General features: G+C 43.1%; 1 protein-coding gene across 3 annotated transcripts in view; it reads right to left on the reverse strand.

The window, feature by feature from the left end:
• The window catches only part of TRMT2B (tRNA methyltransferase 2 homolog B (S. cerevisiae)), a 37,289-nt gene extending 23,205 nt beyond the window's left edge, over positions 1-14,084 (reverse strand). For all 3 annotated transcript variants that reach the window (XR_001145602.1, XM_012727027.1, XM_012727028.1), the window contains exons 1-7: positions 13,865-14,084; positions 11,867-12,024; positions 8,997-9,266; positions 8,272-8,326; positions 5,590-5,724; positions 4,753-4,852; positions 3,683-3,753 (exon numbers count right to left, since the gene is read on the reverse strand). Coding sequence is in view for 2 of the 3 variants with exons in the window: in XM_012727027.1 (XP_012582481.1) it covers positions 3,683-3,753; positions 4,753-4,852; positions 5,590-5,724; positions 8,272-8,326; positions 8,997-9,202 (567 nt within the window). In the remaining variant the exon portion in view is untranslated. The remainder of the gene's footprint in view (positions 1-3,682; positions 3,754-4,752; positions 4,853-5,589; positions 5,725-8,271; positions 8,327-8,996; positions 9,267-11,866; positions 12,025-13,864) is intronic.
• Between the last annotated feature and the right edge of the window lie 10,895 nt (positions 14,085-24,979).

Raw genomic sequence — 24,979 nt, forward strand, 5'->3', positions numbered from 1 at the left:
TGCTCCCCTCAGCAGTGTACTTCGTCCATCTGCCTGTTCTGCTCCCCACTCTGTCTTTGGTGAATCCTCTCACCACCCCTGCACCTCTTGCCTGTATCCTAGTTCTGTATGCATAAATAAATAAATCTTTAAAAAAAATTAAGTCCTTTCTTTTAGACCTCACACTGACATACTTACATTTTATATGATGCAACATGTGGGATTTGCCCAAACTAATGCAAAGGAGTCTGTGGAAAGCGGGTGCAAGTATAGATAAAACAAAACTGGTCTGACATTGATGGTTGTCGAGTTTGGGTAATAGGTACATGGAACTTATTATTCCATTCTCTACTTTTAGATATTTGTAATTTTCCACAATCTAAAATGAAAGAAATACATATAATATTTTAAATGACACCTTAGTACATTTACTTGGCTCAGTAGTGATTATGTACAGTTATAACAATATAAATACTAAATATTAACCAAAAATGATGTTATAAATACATAAAGAGATGGACAGTCTGGGAGGGGAGACAAGGTAAAAGGGAAAATTACTTATATATCTTAAGTGGAAGGTGACATAGAATATGTATATTTGATAAGTCAAGATATGTCAATCTATCCAGAAATACGAAATACCAGGAGAAATAGCTAGAATGAGTGTTACTGTTTCTGGGGAGCAAAGTTCAAGAGAAGGAGGGGTAACAGGGCAGTACCATTTTTCCTTGCCAAGCTTTTAGCACTATTTGACTTTTACAACTAAGTATTTGTATTTCTCTGATAACATTTAAAAATCTCTTCTTAAATCTTGGCATTCCAGCTGACAACTCCCATAAAATTCACATTTTTACTCAAGCCTCAAGAGTAGATATTTAATCCTCAAATTGCAGCTGAGTAGGTTACCCTGTCATCTTAATGGAATAGAATGTCAGCGCTAGTAACAGGCCAAGGGACGTCGAGGTGCAAAAACCCAGAACAGTCCAGTGGCCTCTCTGTATATGTAAGGTGCTGTTATTATTCCCTACTTGATTGGATTGTAGATCAGACACACCTTTTACAGAAAGGAGGAATTTATCTGGATAGATGTAGAGAGTAGAAATTTGCCTGCCAAAAGGGAAGAGCCATAAACCTGGGTAAATATTGCATCAGGGTAATCATTCACTGCACATGTGAGGAACAAATGGATCTGTGTTAAATGCTAGGTTACAAAGCTAAATAATTCACAGCTGCTACCTCCAGTCTCCTGTGGGAAGCTGCAGCGCTTGGACAGAGCAGTCTGGGTAAGAGCGCTACAACAGGAGAGAAGCCACAGGAGTGCAGAGGGGACTCCCTAACCAGACCAGGAACGGAGAGGTTTTCTCCAGGGGCTGATGCCTGAAACGAATCTTAGGATCATACACAGAAGTCAGGTGAAGAAGACTGGATGCATTCTAGACAGAGGGCTTCCTCGGGCAGGAGTGAGATGGACAGGCAGGGTAAGTCCAGTTCAGTAATGAATACAAAGAGGGAAGCAGGTGAGGATATGAAGATTTTAATTGCAAAGGGAGGGAATTTAACCTTTGTTTTAAAAACTATTGGGCAACTAACTAGTGCAGAATCTTAAGCATGATCTTATTTGCATTTTTTAAGATTTATTTCTTTGTGCATACAGAACTGGAGTACAGGCCAGAGACTCAGGGGTAGTGAAAGACTTCACCAGAGACAGAGTGGGGAGCAGAACAGGCAGATGGACGAAGTACACTGCTGAGGGGAGCAGCGGGCGGGCCAGGAGAGGTCTGCCGCGCCATGTGGTCACCTTCTGGGCAGGCGGGACTCGAACTCATGTGGAAGTGGTTTCAGCTTCTTAGTGCTGTGCTTTAACCTGCTGTGCCACCAGCAAGGGCCAGGGCAGTGGTTCTTAATTGGGAGCTACTGTGTCCCCCCACTCCCAACCCAAGATTTAGCTGGCAATGTCTGGAGACATTTTTGGTTTTCATAACGCATGGCATCTCGTGGATAGTCACAGAGGCTGTTAAATGTTCTTTAATGCACCTAACAGCCCCCACACAACTAATATTTATCCAACCCAAAATGTCAATAGTATGCAGGATGAGAAATCTTGACCTAGGACAATGCTGAAGTGCATAAATGTACAGTAGAGTGAGTCAAGGGTACTTAGTAGACTTTTCAAAAATGCATCTTCCAAAGCTCAAGAAAGAGCCAAAATGCAAATATAAAGTTTAGGATTTCTCCTAGTAGGGTGTACCCTTCCATGAAGATATTCAAAAAGGCCAGGGACAGTCCTGAGAGGCAACACTTTGAGTTGGAAGGAAAGAAGACAACATGAAGATTCCATGAAAAAGATGAAGAAATAGCCAGTGAAATAGGAGGGGACTGATTAGAGAATATCATAGAAATCAAATACAGACAAATGTTTTAAGTGGTGAAATAAGAATAGTAAATGTGCCTCCAGCAGAGAAAAGTTGAGTAAGCTAGGGAGAGAAAGTTACCAATGGATTTGGCAAAATGGAGGCTACAGATGACCTTGGCAAGATCAATTTCTATGGCGTGTTGGGAACAGAAGCAAGAACCATCACATTTTTTTTCAAAGATGGGAGATATTTAATATGGTTTGGGGCTGGAAACAACAGAGCTGACAAAGATGGGGGTGGGGGAAGAGGTAAAGAAACAAAAGAAGGAGTATGTAACGAAGAGCAAGGGTCAGAGGGAGGGCGGCAGCTGAGTCCAAACTGGAAGGATATATAGACTTGGACGCTGGGCGGGGAGCATCACCTCTTTCACAGAGCTAGGGGTTGAGGGGGAAGATTTCAGGGAAATCAGTAGATGGTGGCAGAAGTGGCTGGACTTAATTTTCCAATGAAGAAGCAGGCACAGTCATCTGCTAAGCACAAGGGTTTAAAGGCGATAGGGTAGGAAAACTGAGAAGAGTTTAGAATTGTACTGAAGAGGATGGCAGGTGGTGACGAGGGCCATGTGGCAAGATTTCTGGAGAATGAGCCTGCAACGGAAGCCGTGTGCTAGCGGGGCAAACTTGGACATTTTGTCCAATCATAAGGCATCGCCCAAGTATCAGGAACCTGAATGATTAGGGAAGCGGATGGTGGTAAGAAAGAACAAGGAACAAGGGTGTCCGTTCGGACTCCTGTTCAGCTTCCATGAGCAAGGCTTTTGCTTTTCTTTTTCTAAATCGCACAAGGGCAGCACCAGGGCTATGTGAGCACCATGTTCCCAAAACATAGCTGCTGCTGCACAGTAGCCACACGACAAGCAGAGGACGCGTGCACTCGGATAGAAAGCCACCTCAGAGGCCAAACTCGTATGCAGGTGCGTTACCACGGCTCCACCTCTCACCATGTTTCCCAGTCCTGCTCTGCCATAAACACGAGCCTTTCAAATCAAACATTTCGGGCACTCGCCACTTGCTAAACTGCCCTGATCAGCACCTCTCTTTCCTAATACTTCTAATAAATTCCTCTGATGCCTGACATTTTCAATAAGGGCCGCAGTTCACCCTCCTCCTCTCCAACCCCCTGAAATGAAACACTGGTAATATTCTCTCCACGTGCAGAGGTAAGCTTCTGAACAGAGCCCTCCTCCCCTCTGGCTCGACAAGCAGCTCTATTATTAAAATGTCAGGGATGCTGCTGTCGCAGACGGCGATACCTGGGTCATCTTCAAATAGCCTTTGGCTCCTTGTTACCTGTGCCACTTGATGGTGTTTCTCAGGAATGTTTTTCAGATGATGAGACTGCACACAGACAATGTTTCGGTCTATGGAAGGAAAAAGATTTTGATGTATACGGCTTGCTTCCTAAGAGGTTGTTCTTCCTTATTTAAAAACTATCTGGTCACTCAAATTCCCTCCTTCAAACGGACATGTACAGAAATGAAGAAGCTAATTCAAGGTCAAGACCATTTTTTGGGAGAAAACATGTTTCCTGGTCTGTACATTAAAAAAGGTTGTTCATCATGGAGCTAGTCTTCAATATCTTCTCTCTGTTATAAATGCACAATATAACAATGCTTGCTTTCAGTTCAGATTTTAAGAGGGAAATAAAATATAATGGGTTTGTTTTCCTGTTACTTAATAATAGAACACTGACGTCATATTCTCATTCAGTTCAGCACACGGGGGTAATAAAACCAAAGCATCTGCCCTAATGAACTGGAGTTTAAGGCATATGGATATTAAACAGTGTGACTAATATAAAATGATGATGCTTCAAGTGGATGTATTGGAAATGGCAAATGGAAAGTTCAGGAGTGGAATGTGGGAGTGGACACTGGAACGGAGTCTCAGCAATATGCTCCGAGAATCCTCTCACCAGCAGTCACTTCCCTACCAATTCTTGTAGGGTTTATTTATCACAGAAAAGCTCTAGTTGGGAGGGATCTGAGGCTATGAAATGGAAATAAAAAAGGCAACTCTAATCAGGAGAACTACTCCCAGGATGGATAAAATGATGACAACAATGAGGAAGAGCTGCAGCGAGAACATCGACATGCACTAATGCTTACTAGATCTCAGGCCTACGGCTTGTAAGAAAGAAAGGGTGAGGGTTATGATCCAAGACACTATGATATAATGACTTACCATGAAAAGGTCTCAGAATTAACCCTGTGATCACATTCTGCACAAAGAATTTCAATCTTCGCCTTTATTTTCCTGTATTTCCCGCTCCTCTCCATTCCCATGGTCACTATCCTCTGGACCCTTCCCCTTCCTCATAGCACTTGGCTTGTTACAACTGGCCACAGCCTTCAGCTCACCTCTCCATGTTCCCAGGTAGTATCCCACAGTCTTTGGATTGCCATCTGGACCTTGGTTCACAGAGAAGGTAGACTTATTTCGGTAGCCATTGATGACAGGCTGGAAAAGGTAGCAGGACAGAAGAGGGACAAGTCAAATGAAATCATGTAGGACAACAGCATAAGGAGAGTAAGATTGTTGACTGCACGAAGACAAATAAATGGTGCTTGCTCGGAAGGTCTGGCATATGTGAAAGTCCTTGGAGGTAAAGATCAAGACATTACACAGTAGGAAGAACGTACCATCTTGCTATAAAGCAGGAGGCAGCAAACTTTCTCAGTAAGTGTCCAGAGAGCAAATTATTTTCGGCTTTGCAGGCCATATGGCCTCTGTGTAAGGACTCACCTCTGCCTATAGGTGTGCAAACACAGCCACAGACAATCCATAAACGACTGAGTTCATCTGTGTTCCAAGAAAACTTTATTTTTAAAATAAATGATATACAGTTTGGCCTAGAGACCATAGTTTGCCAAACTCTGCCATAAATTAAATTCTGCCTCTCTCAGATCTTATTAGAAGATTTCCAAAGTCTGGAATCTTCCTAAAAAGGTAGCAGTGTAGTGGGTTAAGAAAGGGGTTGGACAGACCTCAGAGTGAATCTGCTCTGGCATTTTCGAGATGTGCAGCCTTGGGCAAATTAAATTACTTATAATCTCTCTGATCCTCCATGTCTTCATCTGTGAAATGATAGTGCCCACCCCTCAAGGGGCCCCAAAACAGTAAGCAAAACAATGATGCATGTTCATGACTTAGCTATTGAGGACACTTGGCAAACAAAGGCTGGGGGGAGGGCTTACAGAAGGTATAATGGGATGGAGAAGACAAGAGAGCCCCTCAGATCTGGGTGCATCTTTGGTCACATTGATTCCATTGTGCTTTTGGAGGTAAGACTCGAGCCTTTGTAAAATCTTCTTCTGGGCCTCAAATTTCACCTGCCAAAAAAATTAAGCAATGTAACAAGCTACTTTTGCAGTATCACCTCAAAGAGCAGAAAAAAACAGGGCAAAGATTCTTGGACTGTACTCTAGCAGGTAAAGCATCCAAGAATGGGCCCTCCCTGGTGGTGCAAGGGGTTGAAGCATAGCACTATGAAGCTATCGCAGCCACTGTAGCGCCAGTTTGAAGGAACTGACCCACATGACACAGCAGACCTCTCCTTACCCGCCCTCTGCTCCCCTCAGCAGTGTCTTTCAGTACATCTGCCTGTTCTGCTCCCCACTCTGTCTCCGGTGAATCCTTCCACCCTCCCACACCTCCGGCCTACACATGGTTCTTGTATGAATAAATAAATAAATCTGTTTTCAAAAATCCAAGAATGAGCTCCTGGGTAAGCTTATCACCTCATCTGACCTCTGCTAGTGCACACACAAGCTGTGTGTCACATTGCCCAGCAGAACGTGCTGAGATGAAGGCAATGTTCTGGGCTGGTATGATGTTCTCTGCGACACGGTGGCTACTAGCCACGTGTGGCTACTGGTATATAGCTCTGGTGACTGAGGAACTGATTTTTTTTTCATCTTATTGAATGTTAATAACTTACAGAGTTAGCTCAGCTATAAAACGACATCTGCGTTCTTTTACCATACTATGCAAATTCGCACAAATGAAATCACAGGATCCTGGGAAAGGGGTGATTCGGCACACACATTCCCAAATTTTATCAGTAACAAACTCAGAAAAGGTCAGAAACTAATGAAAAGGGAAGAAGGGCTTTGTTTGTTTGTTTGTTTTTCACATAAATAATTTAACGAGAGAAAAATGATAGAGACAGAATGCTGCATAGGTATCTCTTATACAATCATTAATCACAGCAGTAATAGCCTCAAAAATAGAGCCGCAGATTTTTTTGTTTGTTTTTTTGTAATTTTTTAAATGATTTCATTTTAGAGCAGTTTTAGATACACAGAAAAGTGGAGCGCAAGGTACAGAGATTTCCCACGTGTTCTTGCTCCATATACACATAACCTTCCTCGCTAACGACACCACCACCAGAATGCTACATTCGTTACAACTATTGAACTTACACTGACACATCATATTCACTTCAGCATGAGTTCGATCCCCACCCCGGAGGTGACCCACATGGCATGGCAGACCTCTCCTGACCTGCCCACTGCTCCCCTCAGCAATGTACTTTATCAATCTGCCTGTCCTGCTCCCCACTCTGTCTCTGGTGAATCCTCTCACTTCCCCTGCACCTCTGGCCTGTACCCCAGTTCTGTATGAATAAATAAATAAATATTAAAAAAAAAAAGAACAGGCAGATTGACTGAAACACACTGCTAAGGGACCAGCAGGAGAGGTCTGCTGTGCCATGTGGGTCACCGCCCTGTCTGGGGATCAAACTCATGCTGCAGTTGCTGTGGGCAGCTTCTTACTGTTTTAACCCCTTGCGCCATCAGAGAGGCCCCATATTCACTCAAATCTTAATGGAATTTAAACTATGGGCTTTGATTAGTATAGGTTTGCACAGATTAAGTGGTTAAGAAATATAAAAACTATAATAAGGATAGCACTTTCCCCTGACAAATACTTGAAGCTTGCTTATGGATGTGACTGTCCACTTATGAGTAATCATGAGTAATCGTGAGGGGGTGAAGGAAGGGTAACATGAGTTGAACAGAACATTCTGGCAGCAGATGTGAATGTGTGTAGCTTAAAACAGCAAACTGAGGGCGCAGGTAGATGTTTGAGGTGTGTGTGTGCCTGTTCATTTTCTGTATTTTTATGCAGCTCGGTTCAGCGGGGTGCAGTTTCCTTCTTTCATCCAGTGTTTCTCAAGGACGAAATCACTCCTAAGCAAACGTGAAATTTGCATTATGTTCAAATTGTTCCCTAATATGTCAATCCATTGGAACAAATTTCGTTTTCAAAACAAGCATTATCACCGAATTGACTGCATTTCAATTTAAATAACCACATGTAGCTAGTGGTGATCAGGGTAGAAGGTGCTATTCTATATGAAGCAGCAAGAACACTTGCTACTCACACACAGAGAGGTATAAGAAGAACCACAAAAAGCAAGAAAGGAAGCAAGCATTTGGATATATGGCTCTAGAATTAAGATCACACAGTTGGCCTGAAATTAAAATTTCAGACTTAGGGGTCTTCCCTGGTGGCACAGGGAAGGCTCAATGCTATCAAGCTATCACCAGCCACTGTAGCATGTGTTCGATCCCCAGCCAGGGAGCTGACCCACATATGGTACAGGAGACCTCACCTGTCTCACCAGTTGCTCCACTCAGCAGTGTATTTCAGTAGCTCTGTCTGTCCTGCTCCCCATTCTGTCTCACACACCCCCATGTCGGGCCTTCACCCCAGTTCTTGTATGCATCAATAAAATCTTTTGTAAAATTCAGACTCATTAGCATATAGATCTGTTGGGGTATCTGGCTAGAGCCTACTAATCAAGCTTCGAACTAGGATAGCACCTTTCACGTGGTGGAATGGAGGAGTCAGGACTTAAGCTGGGCACCTACCTTCAGCTGTTCTTCATAGCTCATCCTCCAGAGTGGTGTCACCACATCAGCCAGCCTTGAATACAATAATTCAGGCACTTCATTCATTATATAAATATGTCCTGAGCACCAATTTTGCATAAGTACTTGCTGCCACCATTTTCTCCGGCATTTTACTTATCATTCCGAAGACCTAACTCTCATGCCCCTCGGGAGACAGAGTCTGGGAGAAGAGCCCATTCTGGTGCTGTCTACTTAACAAAGCAGAACAGATGGGCAAACCTAATATAAGAAAAATCCAGATTTATCAGGAGGTAATTAATCATATTACAAAAGACTTCACTGTTGGGTTCCTTTAAATAGCTCACCTCCCTAATGCTTTTAAAGTATAATTTGATTTAGAAAATACATTTGTTGCATAAAATGAGGTATATTTGTGTTTGCAAGGCTGCAATGGGACTATTCATTTCTAATGCAGCTAATCTCTCTCTAAGATCCTAGGTTTCAGAATTCCTTCTCTGGACCTTTTTCGCTCCTTTCTGAAAACACACTTAAAGGCAAGGACAACATTTTCTGTGATCCCAAAGCATATCTTCCAACACTCTTCAGGTGCCTGAAGTTTGCCCTGGGCATCCAACTTTTGGTGCCCTCAAATTCTTTTAGTGCCATGTTAGTAACATCGGGAATATAGATTCTCCATCTGTCCAGAGACTCAGGCTTTCAAAAGACATCAGCTTGGGCCTCACCTTTCCTGCCAGGATTCACTTGGTGGTCCGAGATGACTCAGTTTCTTCTGACTTTTTTGTTTTTGTTGACACTTCTTGGTTATCACATGAATGAAGTTTCCCTTATATGCTGAGCTCAAAAAGCCTGTGACCAACCTGGTGCTTTTCTCACACATCAAGGAAGCAGTCCAGGTTTGGAGAAGAGACCCACCCTGGAGAGGAAACATCTCAGGCTGGGGGCACTGGGCTCTGCTCTTAATGCCTGTCAACCTCAGAAGCACTCCGATTCACCTGCATGAAAGGTAGACAGAAATGGAAACCAGACATAACTCCACAGCCCTCCATTACCAACAAATGCTCATGGAAGCTCAGCACCTGACAGAATGATGCAGGGTGGAAGTGAAAGGAGATTGACTCATACAGGGAGTTGGGGATAGATGAGATTAGCATAGCCATTGACCTAGCCATAGAAACCAAGACCCTTAGGCACCAAGGCCTAGGTTACAAAGCATAAGATCTAAGCAAGTGGTAGACATCTGTAGCAGCGTCTATCACAGACCCATATGGTGAAAGATATATGGAGACAGAGCCCATTGTGGGATCTTCTGTCCCTTTCAAATTCTATTCAAAATCAACAAACCCAGGCTCACAAGAGTGAGCCCCTCCCAAAGAGAAGAGGTCTTTATCAGGGCAGCAGTTCTCTGCCCTCCAGAGCTTGTGCAGGTGCTTCTTTCCACCCGCTCTCTCCCTCTGTGGGGCAGCAGCCTCCTGCCTGCCTGTGTCCTGTACATGCCAGGTCTTTCCTTCACTAACCTCCCTCAGAGGAGGCCACTGTCCTAAGGCCACCCGCCCACAAAGCACGAGACACAGAGTGACACAGGACTGCTGAGCAGACTGAGTGACTGTATGCATGATAGTGTCTTAGGAGCCCCCAAAAGATAAGGAAAGTATAGTCTCTGTCTTCCAGGAAAGAGTTCAACTTTCTAGATATACTTCTACGATCCAGCTCTCTCCACAGTCTGTACTCCCATCCAACAACCAATTAGTTAACTAGTATTTCTTAAGTGCTTACTATGTGCAAGGTACTGTGCCCCATTAGACATGGGTGGAGATCCAAAAGTTATCATCATGTGTAGACATAAAGGAAAAAGATAGTCATGAACAGGCTATGCTTAATTCCTGATGAATACTCAGGAAAGGCCCCCAGAGTCCTACACCAAGTCTAAAAGGACAGCAAGGAAGTTGATGAACTGTTTCCAGGACAGTGGCTAGATCAGTCTGGCTATGTGGGTAGTTCATTTCAAGGACCAGAGGCAATAAGGCTAAAGTTTCATCAGAAAGACAGCTGGAAGAATTTGACTGCCAGAATAAAATAGGGACTTTTATTGCAAAAGCAACAGTGATTTGACAGAAGCTTTATGTAGCGACATAAAGATGAAAAAGGGAGGTTGATAAAAAAACAATTTCATGTTTGAGACACGTGTCTGAAAAGGTAGGGACATATTCAAATGGAAACATTCACCAATTTAGTAGAGAAGCAGTACTACAAATGAGCAGAGAAGTCGGGACTAGAGATTCAGTCAAGTGTCTGTAAGAAGCACAAGCTATAAGATCAAGAGAGTTTTGAGGCTATTGATGAAACCTGAGAACAGGCAATATTTGAAGAGCCAAGAAGACAGCTGTTAATCCCAGGAGGACTAAGAGAGGGTGGAGCTTGGAGGTCAAGGAAGATACCTTTTGGGAAAGCGCTGACTCCGCCAGTAAGACTGGAGCCAGAGAAAGACACAATGGAAAATGACAGGCAAGAGGGACAAATGAAGGTTGGAAGTGCCGAGAGTGTGGGCCCTAGAGACAGGCAGACCCAGGTAGTTCCCTGGCTCCACTTCTTACTAGCTTGGCGCCTCTGGCAAGTTAACCATTCCTTCTGACCTTCCTTTTTCTTCATCTGTAAAACAGAGATGCTAATAGTGCCTATTTCACATTATGGTCGTAAGAGTTAAATAAAGATAATTAATAAAAAGTACTTCACAGACAATTTAACAGAGATGATGTCTGTAAAGCTCTTGTGTTATGTCCAATACCTGCAAAAGGCTAAGTACGCATTAATGAACTGTCATCATGTATGGGACTGAATCACCTATGGGACTGAGTGGAAGCAGCAATACTGAAGAAGGATGGAAGCAGGTGGGAGGAATACGGGAGTAAGTGAGGCTAAAGCTGGGAGACTTAGAATAAGTAAAGGGCCTCATTTGGGGATGAGGAAGGATTCCCTCTTGCTCCAACACACGACTCTGAGCTATTGTCTAAAAATATATTACCTTATGGTCTGTGATCACTGCTGTGTGACTGCTTTGAGTTCCCAGAACATGTGAATCGGCTTGGCCAGACACCTTCCGGAACTGCTGTAAAATGACATTTTTGGCCTTGCTGTCCACCTTAGATTTCATCCCATGTAAAGACACAGCTTAATTCAGAATGATATACACTTAAAAGTGCAATGTATGTAAGATTGATGAACAGAGAATCCTCCCTGGCTCATTCTATTTCTGTGAAATGAGTATGCCATAACCAATAGGTACCTTGAAGGATACTGATGCCAGTGCTACCATTTACTCATATACCAATTCGTATGCTTACAGTGTGGTAAGAGAAGGAACTGTCACAGCATGAAGGCATGGGGAGGACTTCAAATTTCTAACAGAATAGATGTAAGCTGGCCCAGAGTTCAGGTGCTGATAACAGCACCCTGCGCTCAACTCAGAGGAATGGGCTTTTGAGCCACCTTCTAATCGCAGCTCTGCTTCTTACTAGCTCTGTGCCTTGGAGCAAGCTGCTCAGATGCCATGCGCCTCAGCATCACCATCTGCCAAAATAGAACTGACAACACCTACCTTTCAGGATTGTGGAGAGAATTCAGTGAGCTCAGGTATGAACTTAATGCTCCAGGTATGAGCAGTTGGAGGTGTGAGGCCCATTCCCGAGAGGACTTTTTCCTTCCTTACTCTCTCACTCGCAACATGTCACCTCTTTGGGCCTCAATGTGTCCAACCTGCAAAATGTATATGAGGGCTGTGAGGGTAAGGACAACTCTGTGGGAAATTTCAAAAACAACAAACAAGGCAGAGGCGTGACAGACTATGGCAGAGGACTATGGGTGCTTTGGTGGTGGGTAAGCTATAGTGACCACACCTGACAGAGAAATTTTGTGCTGTCAAAATATGAAACAGAAGGTAAAACAATGGTACTTCATTTTAAAAAAAAACGTAAACCAGGGACCTCCCTGGTGGCGCAAGGGATTAAGTCTCAGCACTACCAAACTATCCACAGCCACTGCAGCCTGAGTTTGTGTTTGAGTTTGATCTCTGAGGCCTGCCATCCAGGGAGCTGCCCCACATGGCACTATGACCTCTCCTGTCTCCCCTGACACTCCCCTCAGCAGCTTATTCCAGTAGATCTGCCTGTTCTGCTCCCCACTCTGTGTCTGGTGAATCCTTTCATGTCCCCTCCCCAAAGCAATGGCCTACACCCCAGCTCTTATATACATAAATAAAATAAAATCTTTTAAAAATGTAAACCAAACAAAATAACACATGCCGAAAAACCTTCTGTGTTAGGATTTGTGGACTATGGTGAGTTAAGGCCAGCCCTGTCCTAAGTGATGGACATCTTTCCAAGGTAAGACTAATGCTTGTATTTGATATGGAAAAAAGCAGAACCCAGAGAGAGGAAATGAGTGAAGAGGTAGGTGACAAAGAATAAAGAAAGGCTGGGAGGGAAAGGGGACTGAGGAAGCCCCACCACTGGGGCAGTGCGTGCGTGCTGTGACTCAGAAGGGCCCAGTCCCTCCAGCTGGCAGGAAGTGGGAAGGATTAAGGAAGCTGCAGGGTCAGCTGGGGGCTGACTGAGGAGGGACAGGGGCTGAGGAATTTGACTCTAGCACCCTATCCCACAACAATGAGACTTTTTTTGGTGAGGGTTGGGTTCTCTCACTGGTGACAGCCACCAAGACTGCTTCACTTTACCTGTCCCCAGCAAGAGGGCCCTTATCCATGGAGGTTTCTTTCTCCAAATGACCAGATATGACCTAAAATAGGACCCTACTATTTCAGGATGCCCATCAGTCATCTCTCTTGGTAAAGTGCCTTGTATCATGGTTCGTAATTTCTGTTAGTACTGTCAAGGCAGCATGGTAACACCAGTCAGGTGAGTTATGTTTCTTCATTTCTTGACTTCAGGGGGGCATTTGTGTACAACAACAACAAAGTTTAAATTATTTTACTTTTTTCTGGTTTCAGTAAGTGGGGTAAAGGGGATGGGGTGAGGGGAATAGGGACAATGGGTGACAGCGAGTCCAGACCTGCTTCAGGAATGGTTCTGAAAGGGACTCAGGGCCCAGAGCTGCCGGAAGATGGGCAGACTAAGTCTCCAGAGCTACGTGAGCTACGGCGCCGCCGAGTTAAGTCGGAGACGGCGCTGCAGGCCGCCCACGGTCTAGGACCGCCCCGGAGCCAAGGGTTCACTCCCAGGCCAGGGTCGCGGTTCCGTTCCCAGTTCACCCTTCCTGCTGTGGGCTGGCCCCAGACTCGGTTCCCCACGGGGCGACTGTTCTGCGCACCGTAGTCGGTTGCGAGCGGTCTCAAGAAGCGAACACTAGAAAGGGCGAGCGCTGGCCGCGGGCGGGCGGCCGGGCCGGGAGGCCGGGAAGCGAGAGAGGCCAGAGCCCCAGCGGCCTCGCAGAGCCTCGAGCCGCCGGCCCCGGCCCACCCCGCCTGCCTTCCCGATCGCCCGCTCCGGGGGCAGTTAGGTGCCCTAAGCAGTTTTCTGGGCAGTAAGTGTTAAAGCGGACTCTAACCCCCTCACTTTCGTAACCAATAAATCGGTTTACAAACCTGCGTGGGCAAACAGCGAGACCGGGGAAGGGCCCGGATCGCAGCCGCAGGGGAGTCGCTTCCTGGTGCGCAGGGCGCCTCGACTCGCGACGCGCTAGTAGCCAGCCCCGGGCAGGTGCGGCGAAAGTAGGACCCCCCCAGGTCTGCGCTGCAGGTCAGGGGAGCACCCCCTGCCTACTTAGCCCAGCGTTCTTCTCCAGAGACCTTCCTCAAAGGCACGCGCCGCCCTCCGCCCCGCAAGTTTACAAGCCCCCCCACTTCCCCGCCCCCCATGCCCCTCCCCGCAACCCCACCCTCCGCCAGCTCTTCTCGCCGTCCCATTGGTGGATCTGGCTAAACCTCGAAATCCACAAAGAAATTCGCACTACTGGGATGCTTTAGATTTAACTCTTTCAACCGACGACAGCAACAACAACAAAGTCTTCAAATGGCAGAAGTGCAGACAGCAAATCCTAGTGGGTTGCAAGATTGGGAGACAAAGGACCGGGTGGTTTCCTCAAGTCGCAAACTTTTGTAAGCCTGCACGATTCTGGGCCAAGGGTCTTTCAGACTTTCTCGTTCTCCTATTTTAAATTGCATTTGAAAAAACAAGTAGTATGTCATGATGACAAGGTAAACCTGGTTTCTTAAGTGGATCCCACGCAGGACTCTGACTCCTAATACCTCAAGGAAAGATTTGTTTTTCATCTGCTACAAGCCTCAGAAGGAGGTTAGATACTGACCGTAGTTCATTTATCAGCTCTTCCACCACAGACAATCATTTCTCTAATTTTTAGAAGATTAAGAGAACATTGAAGGATGCACATATTGTGTGTGCTATAAAAATTTTTGCTTTGATAGAATACAATTTACAGTAAAGTGAATCTGTTTAATGACACTTAATTTTTATACTTAATAGTAATTGGGCTTAAATGGAAAGCACTTTATAGCCAATATTTCACTTACTCATTTATTCGAGTCATATCATGCCTATTATGTACAAGGCAATGCATTAGTCCTGGTGAGTACAACAGTAAATAAAAGATGACCCAGTACCTCGAATAACAACAGATATTGAAACAGCTACACCAATGTTTAAAACGAAGACCCTGCACTTATAAGCTGTGAGAACAGGGGCAAGATACTTAACTGCTCAGTGCCTCAGTTTATTCATCTGAAAAAACGTCCATAATGATTATATCTACTCTAAAGGGTTGTGATAAAGATTAAGCAAGTTAGTGCAAGCAAACTACTTAGAACAGATTCAGCTTTACACTTTTAATAAATGTTAGCTATGAATATTCAAAAATAATTTTATATGTGGTATGTATAGATACACGCCTCTGCATATATAATTTTTAATAATAGGAATTCTTTTACTTCCATTCTAAAAGCTTGAGCAGAAGTACAATCAATATTTGTGGACTGAGTTGAGTCCCACTTTGTCCACTGAAAGGCAAAGGGCATATCGGACCGCATCTCCACACTCGCCTTTTCTGAGCACCCAAGCAACTCATTTAAAGCAAGTTTGTCATTTGAGAAGGCAAACCCTGAGAGATACAGCAAGAAAAGGGATCAGGACCTAGAATGTAGTTACTTGGCCATTAATCCTTTCATATTTATCTACTCATTAACCCTTTCATATTTATCTACTCCGATAACAAAGTTTGTTCCATAAAAGAGAAATTGTTACATTTGTAAGAAGGAAAACATCCTATACTTAGAAAAGTTTAGTCTCTTTAACCAAAAAGTTAAAGTTTATTGATAGACAAGTCACAGGTGATAAACAATATTTTTTTTAATATTGGCAATATTGTTCACATAGATTAGAGCAGAAATCAAGATGATGTTTGCTTAACTTTATTATCAGCGAAACAAATCACAACAAAGTGAAGTCTGTACAAAATGTGTCAGACATTCTCATTGTGGCTTAAGGCAAAGGACCTTATAACATTTGCTCTCAGAAATAGCATGCTTAGAAATCACTTCCATTAACCACGTTCTTCATGTATGCTATTCCTGCATCTAGGACTATGTTAGAAGCTAGGAGGGATAAACACAGAGACCAGGATCCTGAGATTGTGTGACTTGACAGGAAGACAAAATTCACAACATCACAATATACACAATGGACTTTAGTAATTCTAAAGTCACCTTGGTACTTAGGGAAGGCAGAGAATTGTGTTGGATGTATATGATTTAAATAATCTAAGAAGAGATGAGGGCTACAATGTGAAAAACTATGTCTGAGGTCTGCAAAGAAGCAGGCCTGGGGGGTGGGGGGGGCGTGGGAGAGCGATGCCCAAGTCATTGGTGATCTGGTGATACCAATGGTAAAGATGATGAAGGGTCAGGAGTGCTGGGATGGCAGCGTTAAACTGTCTCCATTGATGAATAAAGAATTTTTTATGAGATGTTTCTGGAAGAGAACTTTGGGAGCTGTATGTAGGATGGGTTTTAGGGTATAGAGAGCTGGAGGAGGTGCTAAGTCCCTGTATAAGACAGGCTACCTTGCATTCTGCAAGTTTCTCAAAAATATTGTCAGAAGCCAATCAGCCAAGTAATCAGCTGGGGTGATTGTAACAAATTCATTTTCCTTATCCCGGTCCCACACCTGAGGAATCAAAATCTCAGCAGCGGTAGGGCTCAGGAATATCTAGCCTTCTGAGAAGCAACCCAGGTGATGCCGATTTAACTGTGAGTCCCTACTACATGCATCTTCTGAAATTCGAGGTAAATTCATTGAAGGTCAAAACAAAAAAGCAAATCATAAAAGCCCTAGAATACAATATAGATGAATATGCACTTGAAATATGGACTTAGAATTTGTCCAGCTAAAAAGCAGGAGGAAAAAACACCCTGTAGATTTTTTTTCGCCCTGTAGATATTACTACATGTAAAAAATATATATAACAAATTAAAGCACAGAAAAGCGAAGTATGTACATTCATGGCAAAGAGCCATTAATTTTGTTGCATAAAGAGCTGTTATGCAACACAATGATAAGGAAAACACAATGACCCCAACAGAGACCTCCACAAAGGCAGGGAGAGAAAATTCACAGAAAAAGAAGTACAACTGGTCAACAAGTGCTTTGTCCTCTCTCAATACACATGATAAAACATGTGGAGTATATCAACTGGATAATTTTTACCAATCAAATTGGTGGAGATTAAAAAAAAGAACTGATTATTCCACAAAAGCAGATCATGGACAGAGGCAAAGTCTCTCACACCCTGCCCTACCAGGTTATAAATTGTTACAACTTTCCTGGAAGGCAAGTAGAATTAAAAAAGAAAAAAAAGTTTAAATGTTCATACCATTTGCCCCAGAAATTGCGCCTCTAGAATTCTACTCAAAAGAAATAGAGATGTGAACAAAAATACATGTCCAAAGTGTCTCACAGTTTAAAATGAAAAGTATTTTCAAGGGATATCAGAAAAATAGGGACTAGTTACATAAAATAAGGTTACAAAGCCACTAAAAATTACACTCATGTTAGAAGTCAGGATGGCAGTACCTTTCTGGTGTGAGAAATGCCTGGCATGGGCACGAGACACTTCTGAGGTTCTAATAATACTCTGCCTTCATCTAGGTGCTGGTGATACAGGTGTGCTCATTTTGTGAAAGTATATCACGCCGTACTCCTGCTAGGTTCACTGTATTTTATTTTTCAGTAAAAATTTAACTTAAAATAGTATCTTTGAAAAGATTGTGATGATGTGAAAATATGTGAAGGCATCCTTAAGTCAAAAATGATGTGAAAATATGTGAAGGCATCCTTAAGTCAAAAATGCAGGATAAAGAATTATGTGTGGCCCTCCCTGGTGGCACAGTGGGTTAAAGCACAGCATTAAGAAGCTAAAGCCACTTGCGCATGAGTTCGATCCCAGCCTGCCCAGGAGGTGACCACATGGCGTGGGAGACCTCTCCTGACCTGCCCGCTGCTCCCCTCAGCAGTGTACTTTGTAGATCTGCCTGTTCTGCTCCCCACTCTGTCTCTGGTGAATCCTGTATCACCCTCCACATCTCTGGCCTGTACCCCAGTTCTTTATGAATAAATAAATAATAAAAAAAATTATCTGTTCACTAATTACAATAGCTAAGATATGGAAACAACCTAAATACTGCAAAATAGATGAGTGGATCAAGGTGTGGTATAGATACACAATGGAATATTACTCGGTGATCAAAAAAGATAAACTCGGACCTCCCTGGTCTGGGGGTTAAGTCTCAATGCTATCACCAATACAGGCTGAGTTCCATCCCAGCAAGGGAGCTGACTGACATGGTGCAACAGACCTCTCCTGTCTCCCCACTGCTCCCCTCAGCAGTGTATTTCAGTAGATCTTCCTGTTCTTCTCCCCACTTTGTCTCTGGTGAGTCCCCCACCCTGGGAACTTTTAGCCTACACCCCAGTTCTTCTATGCAAATTGGTTTTTTGCATCATTTTGTGCCTTTAGCTGTAATCCCCATGGACTTCCCAGCACCAATTCACCCGTGTGCCATCACCATAGTCCTGTGCACTTCCCCCGCCCCATTTTTTTTTATAACAGTTTATTTTTACATCATTTTGTACATTTTTTCCCATCTCAATTGTAATCCCTGCAGGTTTCCCATTACCGTGTCACCCGTGTGCCATCACGTAATCCCGTGCACACTTCCCTCCCCACCACCCCCCTGTTTTTGATCCCATTCCCCACTCCACCCCCACAAAATGTCTCTGGTATATGGTCATTCATTATTCTTGTTATTTTCTCTCCTGGTCCATTATACTCCTGCTATGAGTGAAACCATCCAGTATTTTTCTTTCTCTTTCTGGCTTATCTCACTAAGCATGATCATTTCCAGCTCCATCCAAGTTGCTGCAAAAGACATGTGTTTCTCTTTTTCAGTGCTGAGTAATATTCCATTGTATATATGTCCCACATCTTTTTAACCCAGTCATCTACTTTTGGGCATTTGGGCTGCTTCCACGTTTTTCCAATTGTAAATAAAGCAGCAATAAACATGTCCCCTGCCCCATTTTTGATCCCATCCCCCACTCGACCCCCATAAAATGTCTCTGGAATATAGTTGTTCATTATTATTTCCACACCCCTACCCCCGTCCTTTATGCTCCTGCTATGAGTGAAACCACCTGGTATTTTTCTTTTTCCTTCTGGCTTATTTCATTAAGCATGATCCCTTTCAGCTCCATCTATGTTGCTGCAAAAGGCATGAGTTTTCATTTTTGATTGCTGAGTAATATTCCAGTGTGTATATGCAACACATCTTTTTAATCCAGTCATCTACTTTTGGTACACAAATAGTTTTTTTTAAGACTAATTAAAAAATAAACTTATGTCATTTGAGACAGAAAGGATTATGCTAGCAAAATAAGTCAGAAGGTAAAAGAAAAATATCAAATGGTTTCACTTATAGGCAGAGCATAGAAAACCAGAAGAAAAGATCAGGAAAAAGACAAAATTTTCAAGCTGACTATAGACTTGCAAACAGCAAGTTGGGGTGGGCGGGTGCACAGGGGTGAGGGGAGAAGGAGTCTAAAGAAGGGAGGGGAGAGCACAGGACTATAGGTGCTGTGATGGAGAACTACCAGCACTAGCCCTGAAGGGGTAACAGTAATGTAAGAAAATAAAGGAAAAAAAGAATTGTGCATCCAGCATCCTCTTATATGTGTAAAGGAAAAGGGGCATTGGGAGGAACCCAGTGGCTGCCTCAAGATACTGGTCTTGGGGAGGGGGAGGTAATTCACTGGCTTCTTTTCCAACTCCATACTTGCCAATCTGTATACAACGGAATTGCATTATATTGACCCTGAGGGAAAAAGCAAAATCTCAGAGAAAAAAGTGAATTGATGAATATTATTGAAGTCCCCAGAGTCCAGACCCTGAAACAGACCCAGATTTATCAGCTCTCATGAAAATGATTACATGCTAAAGCACTAACTTACATAAAGCCAATGCCAGTGAAGAATATAACTCTAGTGGTGGAAATATTCTTATCTCCCATCTTCGATCAAACCCACTAATCAGTAATGTACCTATGAAACTGAAATGACATGTGAACATACAAAGCTGAGTGGTTTGGAGGGAGTTATCTGGGTTACTTCTAATATGTCTACCAGACCCATGTTCCTGTAACATGAATAGTAATGGATAAACAGTGGCTCTCCAATATCCTTTTTTTCCCCATCACCTCTAACTAGTTACCAAAATCTTCTGTCATTACCTTACCTGCCTCCTAGCCTTATTACATGTCAGTTTCCAAGGTAACAGCTCATCTTACATGAATTACTTTCTAGGTTGGTAGCTCCCAGGTGAGATATTGGGGAGCATCTTAATCTCATCTGCAATATATCTACAAATTATATTTACAAGAAGTAGTTTCACGGGAGCGTCACAGATGGCTAGTTTCATCCACTGTGAGCCTATTTAAAAAAATTTTTTTTCAGCTGAAAAGTCTATCATTTCCTGATTTATGTGTCTAATTTTTTCTGAATTGTAACTTCTAGTTTTGGAGATATACATTACTTTGGGGGGGGCTGCTGTTCACTGATAAACATCAAAAGGTTTCAGCCACAGTGCTTAAGAGAACACACCGCCACTTACAAAGACAGGAAAGTCAAGAAGGGAATCTTTTGGGAGAGGCAGGCGATAGTGAATATCAAGTGAAGGTCCAGTGGGCATATAGAGAAAGAGTTAACACATTAGGAAAGTTCTTATGTTATATGTGGGAGGAATTACCCTGGAAACTGTCACCAAACTACCTAGCTATCTTTATGTTCTTGTTTCTAGGGTAACAAGATATTTACTACTTTACATTTATGTGGCCAGTGCTGATGTTCATTTTCTCACTTATTAAGGTTCCAGCCCTTTGCTTTTTATATTGTTGCAATTTGCAATTTAATGCTAACAGCGATCCACTATTGGTGCTGCATCTGCTAGAGACAGACATAGAGAAATAACATGGGGATGTCTCTCCTGTGTTGGGCTCCACATTGGAAAGCCATCAATATATGAACCTCATCTTCATGCCTGGAGCTCAGTTTCAGGGGCACAAATGTTACAACTACCTAGACGCTATAATTTCATTCCTCTCCAAATAACCAGTAATAACCAGTCTTAGCAAACCCTTAATAATAAAGACATTTGTCTGTACTTTCTCTCCTGATGTTATGGGTATGGGCCCGTATTTCTTCTAAGGGCATTGGGTGGAGTGGATTCGTAGGACTAAGCTGCTTTTGAGGTACCTCTACACTCACAGACACACTTTCATGTGCCATGGTTCTGTGAAGAAACTGGTAAATGAAATACATTCTGCCCTATCCCCTTTGAGATAACATATACTACTACATATAACACATTCTGATTTTATAATTAGGGCTTTTTGCAAAGGAATCCAATCATGTTGGAAATGAAAATGATAGTGCAGAATGCTCCTTATAATAATAATGGTTAATAATAGTAAGACAGTATCTGCAATGTGCCGATTGGAACAACCCCAGGATCCCAGAGCCCTGAGCCATAAGGACAACACAAGTCCTCTACACTGTATCACGCGGTAGCTCCTCTCTAATAATAGTAATTAAGATTATGATTACGATTGCTATTATGCGTATCCCCAACATTGATTCAGTCCTTCTTTATGCCTCACACTGTGCTCAGGGCTCTATGTGCATTATCCCACAGGGGTAATTTTTTCGCAGAGAGAAAACCAGTAGCTATAGTTCACGAATGAAGTAACTGAGTCTTAAGGAGGGATCAACTACTTTGCCAAGGCCACACAGCAAGTGGTGCAACCAGAACGTGAAGTCAGTTGGATGGTGCCTGCTTCGCCACTTTTAATCACTTTGCTTTTAACCAGGAGTTCTCAAACGTTAGGGTTTATGTCCGATAAGCCCTGGTGGTGGCAGGGGTCAATAAAACACAGAAGGCTGGGTCCGATCTCCAGAGCTTTTGTTGGTCTGAGGGAGACCCCAGATTTCATATTTCTAACAAGTTCCAGGCGACTGATGTTGAAGGCATGAAATGACCTGCACACTGTGGCTTGACCTCTGGTCAAGGACAGAGGCGCTACTGTGTGATACAGTGCAGAGGGTTTGCGGTCCTTACCGCTCAGGACTCCGGGATCCTGGGGGTGTTCTCATCTGCAGGCTCCATTCCTGCCTCTGCCTCTCCAAGACCAATAGGCGATGCTCAACACTATTTCTGGAAAGAGCTGCACATATCCTGGATTAGGTTTGGTTTCTAACTTAGTCCTGATAATTACAAAAAGCTGCCTCCTGTACAGTGTAATCTTGGTTCTCTTGGAAGTATCTCAAAGAGTTAAAATGGAAGGGCAGTGCCTCCCAGATAGAGCTACCTGCCAGTTGGAATGCTGATAGAAGTGACACATCCAGTGATGCTGTGGAGGGTCTCCATTAGCACCACCTAGGAAGCTGAGGAAAGAATCATGACAGTGCAAGCTCTCCTCGGGCTGTGTTGTTCACACCTACCTTATAAAGAACATCTGTCACCTACAGTACAGAGAGAGGCACAGGTTGAACATAACAGTTACCCCACTATTACTTTGTTTCTCCTTTCACTTTCCATTATTTTTTCCCAACATATGCCTTGCATTTCTCTGAGATATTGCTGAGGTCGCTGAGTTTGAGACAACAAAGCCAAGTACCCTCTTTATTGGTGATTTCCAAGAATCACTGGGAAGGTTTTGTTTTTTTTTGTTTTTTTTTTGTTTTTTTTTTTTTTATCAATACCAGTGCCAGGACACCGACGCCTTCGGATCAGTTAAATCACAATCTGCAGATAGGTCCCACTTACATGCATTTAAAACAAGTTTCCGGATGATTCTAATGCCACCACTGTTAAGATTTGTATTGGGAATGTATAGAACCTGTAGCTTGCTTTTGATAGAATGGACATTTTGACATTAATTCTTCTGATCCATGAGCAGGGAAAGTTTTTCCATTTCTTCATGTCTCCTATTTTACTCCAGAAATCTATCAAAAGGACACAAAAATGGTAATTCAAGGGCCCTCCCTGGTGCCACAATAGGTTAGAGTGCAGCACTATGAAGCAATTAGTACTCACTGCAGCATGAGTTCAATTCCCAGCCAGGGAGGTGACCCACATGGTATGTCAGATCTCTCCTGACCCACCCACTGCTCCCCTCAGCAGTGTATTTCAGTAAATCTGTGTGTTCTTCTCCCCACTCTGTCTCTGGTGAATCCTCTCACCCCCTATACCTCTGGCCTGTACCCCAGTTCTTGTATGCATAAAGAAATATTTTTTTAATTTTTATTTTTAAAAAGATTTTATTTATTTATGCATACAGAAATGAGGTACAGGCCAGAGGTACACAAGCAGTGAGAGGATCCACAAGAAATAGTAGGGAGCAGAACAGGCAGATCAACAAAGTACAGTGCTGAGAGGAGAGCGGGCGTGACAGAAGAGGTCTGCTGCACCATGGGAGTCACCACCAGCGTGGGGATAAAACTCACAGAGAAGCGGCCATGAGTTGGCTTAGCTTCGCAGTGCAGAGCTCCAACCCACTGTGCCACCAGGAAGGGCCCAATAAATAAATAAACAGTAAGTCAAAAGGAAACTTGCACCCCTATGTTTATTATAGCATTATTTACATTAGGTAAGATGTGGAAACAACCCAAGTGCCAAAACAGATGACTGGATCATATAGATGTGGTACCCATAAGCAATGGAATACTACTCAGCAATCAAAAGAGATAAATTCATGCCATTTGGGACAACTGGATGTTGTTGGAAGGGATTGTGCTCAATAAAATAAGTCACAAGGAAAATTAAAATTATCAGATGGTTTCGCTTATAGGAGGAAATAAGGAACCCAAACAAAGGGTCAGGAAAAAGACAAAGCTTGCAAGCTGACCATAGGTCTGAGGCATACAATGGTAGGAGGGTACAAGGAGAGTGCAAGGGACTGTGGTCATGGCTCATGGACGTTATGGCGGTGGGAGAACTGTGGGGACGACGCATGCAGGGAGAAATCAACTACTGTCCAAAAATAAACAATGTTGTAAAAAACTAATTCAATTTAACTACAAATAATGAAGAGGGCCCTCCCTGGTGATGCAATGGGTTAAAGCGCAGTACTGCAAAGCTAGGCAAAGTTACTCCAGTGTGAATTTGATCCCTGACTTCGGTTCCGGTGCTCAGTGTCAGCACAACGCATAACCCTGAACATGTATTCTTCTGACTAGCGTTACTCAGCCATAAGGGGAATGTTTCCTCTCTCTTGCCCTGCATACCTGAAATCAAATGTACCCAAACACCAAGAAGGATATATTGGTGCTGCTACCAGACACCTGCTTGGGTGTGCAGGGAGAATTTGAGCAGCTGGAGTACTTAATAAGAGAAAAGACAAATGAACTAGTTGAGTTCTTCTTTTCTCAATAGCAATGCATTCTTCCATAACAATGATTGTTGCCCAGTAGTAACACGCATTGGCTTTCTGGCTTCTTATTGTGTACCAATTCATGGTTTCTTGACATGTGCTAAGTGGGGCCTCTAATTGTCCTCTTGCCCCAGACCAGGCAAATGTTAGAGCTGACCTGTAGCTAACACAGTGAGTTGTGAAAAAGAAGCGAGATATAACTTGGGAGACAAAAAAAAAGTCATCATTATTTGCAGCTATTTCTGTTGTCTATTCAGAGAACACCCAAGGGAATCCATTGAAACACTCTTAGATTTAGCAAGAGAGTTCAGAAAAGAGTTTAAGGAAGTGGCTGAATACCAATCAATAGTTTTCCTGTAGGCCAACAACAACTAGTTAGAAGATATAATAGGAGGGAAGAAATCCATTCACAATGACAAAAACTAGCATAAAATCCCCAGTAAAAGTTTTTTTTTTTTATGCATAGGCTCTACACAAAGTAAAAAGGATATTAGTTTATCTCTCAGCAACCAGAATTTAGATAAGTGGAAGTCAATGTCATTTATCTGGATGGGAGAACTAAGTTTTTCAGGATACCAACTTTTAAAAATTAATTAGATGTAAAATTCAATCTAATCAAAATGCAATGATATTTTCCCTTAGATAAAATGATTTCAAAGCTCACCTAAAAGAATAAATAGGGGAGACTAGTGAATAAATGTTCGAAGA

Source organism: Condylura cristata, unplaced genomic scaffold (genome assembly GCF_000260355.1).
Source record: "Condylura cristata isolate star-nosed mole 26May11 unplaced genomic scaffold, ConCri1.0 scaffold00019, whole genome shotgun sequence".
NCBI lineage: Eukaryota > Metazoa > Chordata > Mammalia > Eulipotyphla > Talpidae > Condylura > Condylura cristata.